A 15837-nucleotide genomic window follows, 5' to 3' on the forward strand; every position below is an offset into this window, starting at 1 on the left:
TCCTCACAGACTTAGTCCATCTACTGGATGAACTATTTACCCACCCCTCACAGGAATACAGGGGGTCCTGAGGAGTTGACAAGGTGCGACATAGCCCCTCATGGAATGCAGCTCAGTCAGGCCTTTTGAGAAGCTCTGCAATTCCACATCTAACTAGTAGTCAGCCTTGCTTTGCTGGAACATCAAGCACTCCATCACAACGGAACATAGCTGTATATCCCCCGGGGCTCGGCACACCCACCTCCATACATTGGCAATAAGCACTGCTCGACTTCACCCACCCAAACACTCATCACCACCTCCAAGCAAATACAGCTGAGTGCCATGAAATAATTTGGTGTGCTGTTCACATAATCACTACTCCCCTGGCAATCTGTCACGGCACCCACCCTCTCATCGGATATCTATGGGCTGCTTTTAGGGACCTAGCCACTCCCTACTTACCTTGGTGCTGGCTACAAATGCACATCAGCATTTTTAGAAATCCTCCCTTCACATTTCACATCTCAGACTACGGTCCCCTGAAGGGTGTGATCCCCACGGATCTACGTGATAACTGAGCAACGCAAAATATTGCAGCCGAAAAAAATCGAGTCAGGCAAAAATAAAAGTGAAAATAGTCAGAATCCGCTAATTTGAGACGCCATGGACAAGGAGCCCATGATCTTAATGCCCAGGTCTTCCACAGTGGTCACAGGGGAGGGAAAAGGACAAAATGAGGGGTCCCAAAAGTCTGCGGTACGAAGAGAAGAAGCGGTTTAGGACCAGAATGTAACACTCACCTGACTCCCACGGAGGCGCTGACCTGGTTCGCGCTGCTGTGACCTCTTCTAAGGTGATGCGCAGGGTTCGGAAGACAGACTGGACCGGGTCCCCAAATCTGGCTTGTCTGGCTCGCAGAAGTATCCTTCTGTAGGCGAAAATAGGGGATTAACTGTCTGCGGGGTAATGCAATCAGCCTCCCACTTTCCCCTCTCACCCTCCTCGAAACCCTTCTGTGATTCCCCGTAGCGTCTCACCTTAGGCTCTGGAAGGACGAGCTCTCCATCCTGCTTCTGATGCAGGGGCGCGTTGGTATCCAGTTACTTCACTGGATTTTCGGATTGGTGACAACCAAACTTGCTTGGCTTCCAGGTAAGTTTTTTGATAAGAGGTTCCCCTTGTGTCCATGCATTAATGTACTAATGCTAGTGTCTTTTTTCCCATAGGGGCCGGGGTACGGAATGCCGGGGAACAGGCACCGACCCGAGATGAGGTTAAATCCTTGTAGAAATCAGGTAAGTCTTTAAAGAGCGTTTTTTGGTAATGTCTTTTCATTCGCTCATTAACGCTGATGTCTTTTTTTCCCCTTAGGGGCCGGGGTCCGGAAATGCCAGGATGCGGCGCGGACCCGAAATGAAGAGGGAATGAATCAACAGGTAAGTCTTAACATGGAGATTTAGCTTTCCTTATTCCCTTCTCTCTCTCACCTTTTGTTCTTGCCTTTTTCTCCCTAGGCGCTGGGGCGTGACTGCGAATCCGGATGATCGCTGCTGAACATGGAGGTGCCCTGTAAAGGTGAGTGGAATGCGGCGCTGCAGCGATCGACGCGATGAGCTTTTAAATAAAAGTCTTCCTTTCCAGGATTGTCGGCGAGATGTCTCCGGGATGCGGGGATTTAGCAGGTAAGGACTTTTCCTTCTTCTGTTCTCTTCTTCTCTTCCTTTGCAGGTGATCCAGGATGCTGGCAGGCGTGGCAGAAGTCAGGATGCAGGAGCAGACACGGTGAGCGTCCAGCTGCTAGAAGCACGTGTGGCTGTTCGGGTGGGATTTAAATAGCCTTGGAAGAAGTTCCAGGTATGTATCCATCCTCCAATCAGGTATGTATCCTTCCCCGACCACGCCCGGATGGTAAATTAGTCCCACAGGTAAAGTAGTTCCTTTCAGGCCTCAAGGAGGCCGGGATCCTGCAGCATGGTCTGCATCAGGTAAGTGCACCCAAGCACTTCCATAATGAGCCTGGCGCCTATGGCGCCAGGACTGATGTCTTTTATGAGCCTGGCGCTATAGGCGCCAGGACACTGTCCAAAGGGCCCCTATATGGGGTTGATGGGTCCTTCCTTGGGGACTGGATGTCCGCTTTCAGGGACGCAGAGCTTGAACCGGCTCCCTGGGAGCGGGCATCATGACACAGAAAACCAGTACTTCTGTTTTATCACCATTGATCTTGAGCCAGTTAAGGCACATCCAACTGCCCACTGGCTCAAGGCATGACGGAACCTGGCGGCAGCTTCAGATTGTTCAAGATCCAGATGGACAACCATTTGTGTGTTGTCAGCTTATGTGTAGCACCAAAAACCGTGGGAGTGAATCAATTGAGTGAGAGGCTCAACATAAACATTAAATAAGATAGGGGATAGAGCCGAACCTTGAGGGACACAATAAAAGACTGGGGCATGGCCTGACTGAAAAGAACAAAGAGAATGATCCCTGAGGAAAGAGTGAAACTAGTACAGGACCTGTCCGGAGAAGCCAGCCCCAGCCAGACGAGCAAGCAGGATGGTCTGGCCAATGGTGTCAAACTGTCCAACGCTGCTGACATCACTGCACATACCCAGTTAAAGAAACCCTCCAAATGAAAAACAAAGTTTAGATGTATTAGGCTGGGGTTCGCGGGTGGAGGGGGTGCGGTGGCGGGGGGGAGTTCTTGTGAGGGACAAAGATGTTCAGCAGAAATCACCATAGACAAGTTTCCACTTTAGAAGATGCTGCCTCTTGACCACATTTTTCTCTGTCCTCAGCATTTCATCATTACAGCAACATGCTTTCTGGACCTCCCCGTTATAAACGTATATTATCTAGGGACAGGAAACCTCCTTGGCCAAATGAATGTTCCCTTCTGACATGTTTTGTTTGTGAAGTCATATGTGATCACGGTACAGTCAGTAGAAACAATTGTCAAGGTCCCTACAGTCATATTCATGAGAGACCCAGGATTTGAATGGGGACATGTCAGGAGCTACACATAGAAGCTTTGTATTCCTATCGGCCTTTCTACAAACTCTATCGCTGACAAAAAAGCAAAGGCTCTAACCTTTCAAAGGCCAGGAGGCCTTAGAACTGAAATCTCGATACAATTCAGTCAGATGTTTATTTCTCATCCTTTGTAAGAGGAGAGGATCTTAACTGACAAATGTTGGGTTTTTTGCAAAGCAACTGATTTTTCTGAAAGACTATTTACAGTTTAAAAAAAGAAACATTCTAGAAGCATATGTTACAAACAAAGAGAAAACCCATGTTGTCCGAACAGAAACAATCTGAAATAGTACCCATTGTATTAGGCTGCCACAAGCTCCATGTAAATATGCAGACTGGAAAACATTGTAAATGTAAACTCTCATATGCAGTCCATTATGGAAACATGAGGCCTGCTCCTCTTTTGTATGGTAAGAGGAACACACACTGAGAAGTGAGAGAGTATATTGAAATGATATGTTGAAAGACCTTTGATAAGCCCATGTACCAATTCAAATGCTCAGAGGCTGCAATGTACCACACCCTGCTCCACATATACTTTGCTTGAGCTTTGGTTTTGGCCTTTCCTTGCCACCCTTACCCTCTCTCCAGAGGGAGGGCATCACATACCTGCAGTTTTGGGCGAGACCTCAGCGGTTCCTTCTCATTAGGGACAATGCGGATGTAGAAGATGCTAGGAAGGATGAAGATCAAACTTGGCGCTGACGTGGCTCCTGCCATATAAAGGAGAGCACACATAATATTACACATCAGAGCATAAAGGATTAGAAGCATGAGAAAGCAGTCAGATGGGGAAGAAGGCACAACAGTGTAACATGGAACCAACATCCTGCACTCAGTGAACTGTGGATCTGGGAGAAGAAAGAAGTAGATGGAAATTCTCGCAAGGGCGAGAATATCTACCAGGAAGGCTTACCAATGATTCCAAATATGTCGCGGATGTTGGGGACAAAGATCACCAGCAGATTCACAAAGGTGAGAAGGCAGATGGCAATGATGATGTGTCTCACCCAGTGGAAGGCCTTCCCTGGAAAAATTAGCTGCTGGATGGCCCTCCGAATCTGTCAGAGAGGAGAGAGACACAAGTTCATACATTAATTGGGATTTTTATATATTCAAAATAGACATGCATAACTAACTTAATTCCAGGGGGCACTCAAATGCCTTTATAAAGCATGTTAATAAAAATAGTACTACACAATCAATACGCATAATACAATGACATGAATAACACAAAATATCAACTATTGAAGCATTTAAACAATGAAAAACAGTAAAAGGTAACAAATTTGGAAATAATCCACTACAGAGTTTATAAAAATAAAATGGGGGATGGGAAATTCCTTTGACAAATTCAAAAGTCAATTTGGGAATTGGGTTTTCTTTCAACATTAAAAATAAACAATGCAGCACCTCTTCTTATAAAATGAATCCATGGCCATCATGTAGGAACAGATAATTTTGCACCTGTCCAATAAGAGGCCATACATTTAAAGGCAGATTAAATAATAAAATGAAACAAATTTCTTTGCAAAAAAGTGATGTTACGTTGTAAAACCATGGATTAAAAATACTATTATACACAAGGGGTCATTAACTGCAATAATTTCAGCAACTATATTCCAGTTTCTTTTCAAAAGCTTTGTCATTTACAGCACTCATAACATATGCTTCACATTTCCAACAGAAACATTTCAATGCCAACAAGTTTCAGTATCTGAAAGTTTCACTTAAATAAACAATTTTTCAAATGTACAAAATAACTTGTGTAAAATATCTACATTAGATTGTTTGAATGAGGGGAAAGAAACCAGTTATTAATGCGTCAGACATTTTTCAACTGTCAGTTTGTGAAAGATCAAACTGTAAACATTATTCCGTTGTATTTGTGTATTTATTACATAGTTTGTAATATGTAGTTTACATTTTTGTAGGCATGTTTAAATTCATGGCTGCTGTATAGTTTGATGATCAAAGGCATTAGGAATGGATTCTAGCATGACCCCTGTAGTTATCCCTCCTGCTATCCTCTGTTATTAGCTCCCTCCCCATTCCCATTGAGCCATATGGGCGCTCAAATGGGAATGGGGATGGGTTTTTTGAATGAGGAATTACCGGGTCCTCCAAGGTTGGAATGTCCTGGTAATTCCTCATTCAAGGAACCCGGACCTGAGTTTGGAGGTAGCCATGCCCTTATTAAGGCATGGCTACCTCCAAACTTGTAATGAGGCCTGTAATCTCCTCCCTTATCTCCCATGAGGCTGAGCAACCTTAATAATTCAAAAGCCGGAAGAGTCTGGGCCTGTTGAAAATTTGTGACCATCTGTAGAATGTGGTGAGCCCTCACTTTGGGTGGTGAGCACATCCTCAAGGTCGTGTCCAACACAGTCCCGATGTACTGGAGCTGTTGGGAAGGTGTCATGTGTGACTTCTTGAAATTGAGGGAGAAGCCCAGCTTGTGAAGGAAGTGGCAGGTGACGCTGAGATGATCTAAGGCCTGTTCGGGAGAACACGCCCTGATCAGCCAGTCGTCCAGGTAGGGATAGGCGTGAATCCCCCCTCTCCTGAGATGCGCTTCCATCACCTCCATGAGCTTGTTGAAGACCCTCGGGCGGAGGTCGACCCGAAACGGATAGTGTGAGCTGCCAACTGAGAACCTCAGGTATTTCCTTGCTTGATATGGATCGGTACATGAAAATAAGCATCCTGCAGGTCCAATGACACCGACCAATCCTGAAGCTGGAGGGCTTGAAGGATCTGAGAAAGAATAACCATCTTGAACATTTCCTTCCTGAGGAACTTGTTCAAGTATTGCAAGTCCAAGATGGGTCTCCGTCCTCCGTCCTTCTTGGGAATCAGAAAATACTGGGACTACCAACCCTTGTTCCTTTCTGCCACAGGCACTGGTTCTATAGCGCCTTTCTCTAGCAGGGTCAAAATCTCCTACACAAGGAGCGGATCTGGAACCTTCAAAGAATGCTTCCCCGGTGGATTGTCGTGAGGCCGTCGTAGAAAAGGTAGGCAGTAGCCGTGGGCCACTGTTTCCAGAGCCCACGCATCCGAAGTAATGGCTCGCCACTCTTGTAGATTCTGAGACAGCCTGACCCCTACCGGTGAACAATGAGTCAAGGCCTCAGAGCCGTTGTGAAGCGGCTGCGGCAGTGCCTGATGGCTAAGCGGCTGCTGCTTGATCGGCTTTGGCCCTCTACCTCGTCCACCATGAGGAAACTTACGTTGGCCCCTTTGACTGGCCATCCCTCTCGCCCTTCCAAATGAGGAGCAGTAGCGAAAGAAACCACCCCTCCACTGCTGTCCCCTATGATGAAAAGGCTGAGGTTGTCGAACTGCTGAGCCCAAAGATTTGACAGCTGCTTTGGAGGTCTGCAACCTCTCAAGGCTCTCGTCAGCCTTGCTGCCAAAAAGATGTTCCCCGTCAAAGGGCATGTTGAGGACCCGGGTCTGCACATCAGGAGCAAACCCCGACTTCCGCAACCACGCAAACCTGCGTATCACGGTGCTCGCTGCCATGGACCGGCAGATGCAATCTGCAATGTCCAAACCCGACTGAATGGCCTCACACATAGCATCTTTGCCATCCTGAACCATGGCAAGGAAACCATCCCGTTCGTCCCCTTCGGGAATATGTTCAGCCGCCAAGGAAACACAGTTCCACAGAGTGTGCGTGAAACGTGACAAGGCACATATGGAGTTGGCCGCCTGAAGCGCCATACCCCCTGCACTAAACACTTTCTTCGCTCAGCCGTCAAAACGCTTGTCGTCCCTATCAGGAGGGATGGTAGGGTACGACGCCTGCTTTGCCGGGGCCGTAGCCGCCTGCACCACCAAACTCTCCGGAGTAGGGTGCTTGGACAAGTAGCAGGGGTCACTACTGGCTGGGCGGTATTTTCGCGGCAAAGATTTGCCCACTGCCGGGAGACTCTACGCAGCAGTCCAAGCCGCCGCCACCCTGCTCTGTAGAGTCATATGAAACGGCAGTACCGGGTCAGTTGGTGGACCAATGTCGAGGATATCCGTAAGGTCATCCTGAACAAACTTCCCCGTGGAGCAGACCATCCTAAGTATTCAGTGACCCTTGACATAAGGCGCCGGTACGAAGAATCGGCATGAGTGCCAGGCTCAGGCCTACAAAACTCCACCTTTGGAGAGGTGTCCAGCCCACTAGCATCATGCAGGGACTGGCTATGGCCCGAGAGAATCTCGTCTGGCACCGTGTCAGGCACCATGCCATCATCAGAGCCCTCATCCACCTCTGAAATGAACTCCAGATGGCGGTAAGAAGGCACAGAACTTGAACCAAAGCCATGCTTGACCTTGGCCAGCGTCTTTCTAGGCGGTTCCCCCGAGGCACAGGGTACCCCCATCGACACAGCCTCGAAAGGCGCTGAGGGCGGCGAGTGAATCGGCGTCGACGCCGAGCACGGCGTCGACAGCATCGACGGCGCCGACACAGTCCTCGAGGCCGGGGCCCCGAGCGTGTCCCTCGACAGCCGGACGCCGATGGCGTTGACGACTTCTTCGAAGGCAAGCCCTCGAAAGAGTCCGTCGATGACCTCGGCGCCACCCGCGTCAACGTCTTCCGTGAAGACACCACAGGTTCACACGGTCTTGAGTGCGTCGAGGACCGGGACCTGGACCGGGCATGTCGAGAACGATTCCCCTTGTCCGAGCGGGACCTTTCCCGCGAATCGTGACGACCACCCGAGCCCGAAGGCATGCGAGAGGTGTCTCTCGGCTGATCACGACCGACCCCACTCGGAGGCGCGGACGGACCAGTGCCCTGCAATTCGAGAATTGCCAACATTTTCATCCTGAAGAAAGCCCATTCCTCTGGTGTTGCATGCTTGGTGGGGTAAGCGACCCTCCGACGGGCGGAGTCCTCGGATGAGGACGGGGAGGGCGACCGATGACAGCGCTTCCGTGAGTGCCTCGAAGAGGCACAGGAGTGGCGAGACCGACTCCGAGACCGAGACCCACTGGACTTCCGACGACAACGCAGAGAGTCGCCCCTCGAGTCGTCCGTCGAAAGCCACGCAGACCTCGACTTCCGGGGGTTGGACACCTTACCTACCGATAACAACTTCTTGCGCTCCCGCAAGGCTTTCGACATGAGCGACTGGCAGTCGACACAGTCATCCGTGTCATGGGCCTCCCCGAGGCACCAGAGGCAGGCGTCGTGCGAGTCCATAACCGACATCTTGGACCCACAGTCCCTGCACTTCTTAAAGCCCAGACGCGGTGTGGAAGACGAGGTAGACATCTTCACGAAGAAATACTTCACAAACATCAAACAGGTTCGAAGAACCGAGAAACAACAGAAACTCCAAAGAGTCAAGGCGCGCCGAGATTCCCGAACCGAACACGTTTGCGGAAAAAACGGAACTGAGGCTACGGGCGTCATGCGTCCTACTTATAACATCAAGTGACGTCGGCCATCGGAGGAGGTTCTCGAGAGCGGCGTATCGACGTCATCGACGCATGACGCAGACGCCGAAGATTTTCCGAAGCAGCACAGCTGTGGTGATTACTGTCATAGATACGGAATACGTCGGAGGACCCAATCCCCTCGAAGCACAGAAGCAGAACAATGGTTAAGCCTCACATTAACCCTGGCACAAGAAACTTGAACGACCTCACACTTACAGTAGAGGAAAATCCAGGGGTTCGTGAGGGGCTGTAGGAACAGCATTGCACATAAGAGACTCACCAATTAAGCTCCAAGAGCTGTAACACCCCAAACGGAGAACCAGTACCCTCCATATTTTAGATGCTTCCCAAGCCAGCCAAAATGAAGGGTAATCAGACCACTATGGACAATTACATGAAGAATCCGCCTCGAGTGCCCTTGGATAACAAAGATGAGGCGCTGCAAGATACGGATAGAAATTCTGTGGGAGCAGAGAGTCAGATCCTCTTGGCCATAGCTGATTTGAAAACTTCCCTTGAGTCCAAGATCGACGCGGTTACGGTGGACTTCGTGCTCCTGCGGCAGAACATCAGAACACTGGCTGAGAGAACCACAAACATCGAAAAGCAGCTACGTAAAAACACCACAGAGATCCGGGAAACAAACTCAGACGTTCACATACTACAATAGAAGGTCAAGATACTAGAAAATAGAGCGGAGGAGGCGGCAAGAGCGTGCCCGCAGAAACAACATCAGAATCCGGGGCCTACCAGAAGGCGAAAAAGGAGCAGACCCCACATCATATGTGGAAAATGTGTTCTTACAGGAAATAGGACCAGGAAACCTCACTCAAGTCTTCACAGTAGAGAGAGCGCATAGAGACTTGACTAAGAGAGCACCTCCAGTAGCACTGCCAAGACCGATAATAGCGAAAATACTAAATTACAAGGCTAGAGAGAACATCTTGTCCTTCTCGTGGACGGGTGGTACTCTACAAAGAGCATCAGCGCGTCTTGCAGTTTATCCAGTCAAACTCAAATTTTTAACCTGGAATGTCTGGGGCCTTAATAGTTATGTAAAGAGAAACATAGTGTATTCATACTTGCTCAGAAATAAAATAAATGTAGCGTTGCTCAAAGAAACGCACCTCACAGCAGCCAAACAATACATGATTACCAAACAATGGGGAGGACAAATGGTAAACTCCACATACTCAGCTTATCCCAGAGGGTTCTGACCTGGATAGCACCCTCAGTGCCCCTCAGAATAACCCTAACCAAAACGGATGACAAGGGCAGGATGGCACTCATATATGGGTTCTTGGAAAAGGTAGAAATGTGCGTGGCCAATAAATATGCTCCTAACCATAACGCAGCATCATTCTTCCAAACACTTTACCCCACACTTAGCCCCTTCAGAAATGGCACCCTGATTTGGGGAGGTGATTTCAATTGCACACTACACCCTTTATTAGACAGATTGAATAGCAAACTCACGAGACCAGCCCCTCCCGCTAGGGCCCTGCAAGCACTCCTAGATTTGTTCGATCTGACAGATATATGGAGGTCACTTCACCCAGGGTCCAGGCGCTACTCACACTTTACCGCTCCACAAGCTATCCACACTTCTCTAGATGACTTTTTAATTGGGAAAGAAATGATTAACGATAGCGTTGAGACTGAATACAAAGGTAGGGTCCTCTCAGACCATGTACTGCTTCTCTTCACCTGGCAATATACACCCCCTAGGCACCGAGCCCCAACCTGGTAATTGAGAAGTGAGGCATTGCAAGACACCATATTCAAAGAACACATTAAAGAGAATATCACAGCATACTTTACACAGTACACAGGGAGTGTACACGGGACACGAACTATGTGGGAGGCATTCAAGGTGGTTATTAGGGGGTAGGCGATAGCCTAATCGGGAGGCAGCCAAGCGACACTCTGCCAGGAATTTGCATCATCTGAAAGAGAACTCGAGGAAGTAGAGCAGAACTCCACGACTCAACAACATGTCATTACTAAGAGTACTGCATTGAAACAGAAATGCTTAAGTTGTTGGGACAGATTAGGAAAGCACAATTACTCCAGATATGTGGAGAAACAACATGCGGAAGGGGATAAACCCGGCAGGCTTCTAGCCTGGCTATACAAAAGGGACGCAAAGCATGAACCAATATACTCTATCCACAATGCTTCTGCCACTGCATACAATACACAAGTAGAGATAAATACAGCATTTTACAAATTCTATAGTTCCTTGTGCCAGTTCGACACCCACATGCCGCAAGCAGAAATAACAGAAGCATTAGACCAAATTAATCTCCCTAGACTAGAAGCTGCTGCCTCGGATAGCCTGCACGCCCCTCTTACCTTGGAAGAACTTCAACACGCATACAAATTACCTACGAGCAAGGCACCAGGCTCGGATGGCCTATCGAGTGAGTTCTACAAGGAATTCACAGCAGACCACGCTCCACCCCTGCTAGACATGTATACAGAGGCATTTGAGACAGGCGTTTTGCCTGCCAGCTTGAGGGAATCAATAATCATCTCCCTTCTTAAACCGTATAAAGCACCAACGGATTGCAGATCCTATAGACCACTATCCATGCTAAACCAAGGTAGTAAAATGATCACTGCCCTACTAGTCAATAGGCTTAAAAAAGTAATTAACACCTTAATACACCCCGACCAGACTCGCTACGTGCCGGATAGAAACATAGCCTGGAACCTACGGCACCTACACCATGTAATAGACTGCACTAAATCTCAAGACATGCGCTGTGCAATTGCTGCCTTAGATGCCATCAAAGTGCTTGATTACATTAGATGGAAATGGCTCTATGCTGCACTGCAGCGAAACGGTATAGGACAGAACTATATACGATGGGTACAATTAATATACACAAATCCTGCTGCCAGAGTCAAAACATGCAGACACTTTTCAGAACCTAGTGAAAGGCACTGGACAAGGCTGCCTGCTCTCCCCACTACTCTATATCTGGCCGTAGAATCTATAGCGGTGTACTTGAGACGCAAATACATTGACGCTGGTATAAACATAGGTGGGACACATCACCTAATATCTATGTATGCTGACGATACACTACTATATGTACAAAACCCTGAAGGATACCTCCAGACGTCCTAAACCAGTTCGCAGCACTGACGGTTATTGAGGTTAGCACCGATCATGCCTGTTCCCACTGGCAAAACTGGCTGGAATACAGCACGACAGACTACCGGTCCAGGCACTACAATGGAATTTAGACACATTCAATTAACTAGGTATTAATATATATCATGACCCTGAGGCCGAATACAAAGCTAACGATCTGAAGGCTTTTGGAAATATACAAAACTCGATGAAGTTCTGGTCAAGATTACCTCTCTCAGTGATGCATAGAGCAGCATTGCTAAAAAAATGGTGGCCCTCCCAAGGTTACTGCATTATTTTGCAAATATCCCGTATAATATACCAACAACCTTTTTCAAAGCACTGGACACCATGTGCAGGGAATTCCTGTGGCAGCGCAAAAGATGTAGAATAGCGCTGACAACTCTCCAAAGGCAACACAAAGAATGCAGAATCACAGTGCCACAATACGAATTATACTTTCTGGCTGGGCAGCTACAATTTGTGGTGGGGCTTGCTATCAGACGAACCCACTTTAGACACTGTATTGCTCCAACCAATGATATTGCATTATTACCTGCGGGAGATATTGTGGTTCAAACTACCAAAGAATAGCTCATACCCTCATTTAGTGATACTGGGCATACAGCTCTGGAATAGAGCGTGCAAATTAGTCAAAATAGTGTATCCATTCTCAACCCATATTCCCCGGGTCGAAATAGCCGCTGATAGGCCCCAGACTAGACTGAACATACGCCCACATTGGGAAACATGCAGAGTCGCCACAATTGAAGATCTGATACAACATAACTCCTTTATACCCTTCTAGGAGCTTAGAGACAACACAGGCTTGCATCAAGGCCAGTACTTACAGCATCACGTGATCACAAGGACTAGAGCACAGAGATGGCCAACCTATAGCAAAGTAGGCGACATAAACCCGATGATAGACCACATGTACGAGGTAGCAGAAGGTGGGCATGTACTGTCTAGAAGATACAAATTACTCCTAACTGAGGGTTTCTCTCCAGGACTAGCAATTAGAGTTAAATGGGAGGCAGACTTTGGTGCCCACTTCACGGACTCGGGATGGTCAAACATACTCTGTCATCACAAAAAGTTGTCTAGGAAGGCAAAATTACAACTCATCCAAATGTTCATACCACATAGGGCATATATGATACCCCCGAAAAATGTCAGGGTTCCCCAGTGCTTCCGAACAGAGCTACACCAGATGCAGAGCCACAGGAGCAGGAATGCTATATATGTTCTGGTCCTGCCCAAACATATGTGGTTACTGGAAGGAGACCGCAGCCAAAATGAACAAGGGTGAGCTAGTGATAGACATCATAGCTCCAGCAGCTGGACTGTTGGGTAACATTATGCGACTGAAAAACGCACGCCATATGCACAAGATGAAGGATCTGGTTTATATTCTGGCTAAATGCAGAATCGCCATGTACTGGAAATCTTCATCGAGCCCCAGAATGGAAGACTGGTGGCGAGACCTACATAAATGGGCCCTGGCCGAATCAGTAGTAATGCATTAAGCAGTACACACAGTGCAGTCCGCCACCAACGAAAACATAACATCTTGGAATGTACTGGTACAAAGTTTATTTGCCCCAGTGACCCCACACTCTACACCAGCAAGCCTGTCTGTACTAGCTCTTACGTGAACAAAGGCTTGCAAGCACTCAATGAAGCATACACAGCACTATGAGTATGGGAAGCATAGGCAATGCAGTTGGGGTTTGTGGGGAGGGCGGGAGGGAAGTTTTATATGCAAGGTTCGAGCAGTTCAGCTCTACATGCATCCCTTGTTTGGTCTTTTTTTGTTTTTGTTCTCTCTCCTGTATGCCTGTCTAGCCACAAATATCTGCATAACCCGACACTCTGTTGTAACAAAATCATTGTTTGTAAAAAAAAAAGGAGAAAAACAATAAAAATGTTTGGACATTTATTTTTTTCAATAGACATGTTGAGGCATGTGTACACGTATTTGGCTGCGAAGTACACAGGGAGAAAGTTGAGAAGTAGGCAAGGTATTCCTGAACTCTGGAGAATGGTTGAGGATTTAGAATATGACCCAGAGGAACAAAAGGAGCAGAAAGGGCTACTAGCTATACCTGAAAAATAGCAATTACGGGTATGATCTATGTGGAGATGCGCTACTGGGTCTCTTTAAGAGTATGATCAATTAGTAGGCTGCATACTTCTCAACCCCAAGCCCACCCATTGGGACCTGCAATAATAACAATGCAAAGTTTGGTTGGGTATGTAGTAACAGCGCTCTGCCTTTTTCAAATAAGAGGTTTTATGTAGATTGCTGATGATAGTCAAATTCCATATAGTTTCACTTGTTTCTTTAATGATCCCTTGATATGGTGTGCAGCCGACACGTGTTTCGACGCTTTGGGTCGTCCTCAAGGCCTATTTCTCTGTTGTGAAAGAATTATCCACCCTAATGGGTTTGAAAAAGGCAGAGCGCCGTTACTCCATACCCAACCATACTTTAGCATAATACCTATACCTACCTACCTACTGTCATCCCCACAGCCCTGCCCCCATATGGGTGGTTCCACCTGCAACTCACAGCAGGATATACCAACCCTTCGTATGCAATTCAGTGGCTAATGTTACTCGAGGCCCATTGCTCATGGAAGTAGAAAATAAGGCGTGGAGAGAAGTAGAAATGGCACTCCACAGGACAGAGGCAGAGCTGGCACGAACAGCAAAGGACAAGAGGGAGGGACGGAGAGTGATGATAGGTCCACACGAATGGACAGCAGGTGACATTCTGCTTCAAATTGATAGCGGAATGATTAAGGACGTGCAGGTACCCACAAGCGAAGATGACCCCAATTGTGGGGGCCATCTAGAGGGACCATTGCGTGCTGTTAGTGTAGACTATGACTCGACTCGACCAGCCAAGAGCACAGAGGTTGCAAAGCAGGAAGAAGAGTGGGAATCAGAAGATGAGCTGGGGGAGGATGGGGAAGCAGAGATACCACCAGTACCAACTGTAAGGGAGGCATGGAATCACAAGTATGACATTGACACAAGAGGTACAATTTGTAAAATATTTATTAAATTTGCTGGGTTTGGAAAAACTCCTGCTTTGCCCTATAACAAAATAATAAATGAAAACACAGTCCTAGTCAGTCTCTGTCAAATCAAAATGGCCTATACGAACAAAACCTAATGCCTGGCTAATCTCTCATCCAAAAAGTGTGTAAAGGGGACTATGTATGCAAAGGAAAATCAGTGTTAGAATATAAAGAATCAATGAGGCTGAGTCTCCTCCCCCCGTTGGACATCATGGAGTAAGGCGGTCCCGTAGACAGGATGACACACTTTGGCTCAGGTTCTCAAAACAAAGGCAGTTCAAAACGTGGACCGAGGCCCACCTGGCCTTTCACGTTAAAGTCTCTAATTCCAGCTTTCACAAGTTCTTTCGCAGTTCAACAAAAAGTTCACAGTTCAACAAAAAGTGTACATAGGTCTCCCTCCGTCGGGCTTGGACCTTTCAATCACAGAACTTGCACGGGTTCCCTTCACCCTACCTTATCACACTTCTGGTCTCCCACAGTCAGGCTCAGACCTTTTCCTGACGTCGAAGACTTTCGAATGTGCGTGGCTTTTACTATAGACCTCTGCAGGACCACTTCGACTTTCCCTTCAGCTCACACTTGTGTTTTTCCCTGCAGTGTCTCTTGTTTGGGGTAGTTCAATATCATAGGCACAAAAGTTCAACATTCACCTTTTACTTTGCCTTTTCCCCTGGTTAATCTTGCTTATTACGCCTTTTAGAGTTCATTCACTTTGTCACTTTATACCAAAAATGTCACCTTTCGCTGAGACTTCCAAGGGGGCGATCTGAGAAACCAGAAGGTGTCTCACCCACTAGTGCCTGGGAATCTGTCATCCAGGTGGCCAGGACACGGCCATCGCTTTTGGATCTAGTTCCTGGGGGATGACCAGTGCAGGGGGATCACCTGGGTGAAGGGTTTTCGTGGTGGAGTGGGACACCGGATGGTGAGATGTGGTATCCCTTCCTTGTAACACCTTTACCCCATCCTACCAGGTAGGATATATAGGAACTCCACCCCCCTTTTACAACACAAACACTTTCTCACAGACAGCCCGCTAGGAGAGAAAACAGACTAACACCCGAGCAGTACGTGTCCCAATACAATGGTCAGGCGAAGTCAGGCAATTACTGACCATCACACACACCTGACTTCCATTACACT

At 47.6% G+C, this 15837-nt stretch overlaps 1 protein-coding gene across 3 annotated transcripts in view; it reads right to left on the bottom strand.

Annotated features, from left to right (window-relative positions):
* The window catches only part of SLC38A5 (solute carrier family 38 member 5), an 825614-nt gene that overhangs the window by 35963 nt on the left and 773814 nt on the right, over window positions 1-15837 (bottom strand). For all 3 annotated transcript variants that reach the window (XM_069647525.1, XM_069647526.1, XM_069647527.1), the window contains 2 exons: window positions 3932-4076; window positions 3625-3728 (listed from right to left, as the gene is read on the bottom strand). In XM_069647525.1, coding sequence (XP_069503626.1) covers window positions 3625-3728; window positions 3932-4076 — 249 coding nt within the window. The remainder of the gene's footprint in view (window positions 1-3624; window positions 3729-3931; window positions 4077-15837) is intronic.

This window comes from Ambystoma mexicanum, chromosome 2q, assembly GCF_040938575.1.
Source record: "Ambystoma mexicanum isolate Mex_15411 chromosome 2q, UKY_AmexF1_1, whole genome shotgun sequence".
Classification (NCBI taxonomy): domain Eukaryota; kingdom Metazoa; phylum Chordata; class Amphibia; order Caudata; family Ambystomatidae; genus Ambystoma; species Ambystoma mexicanum.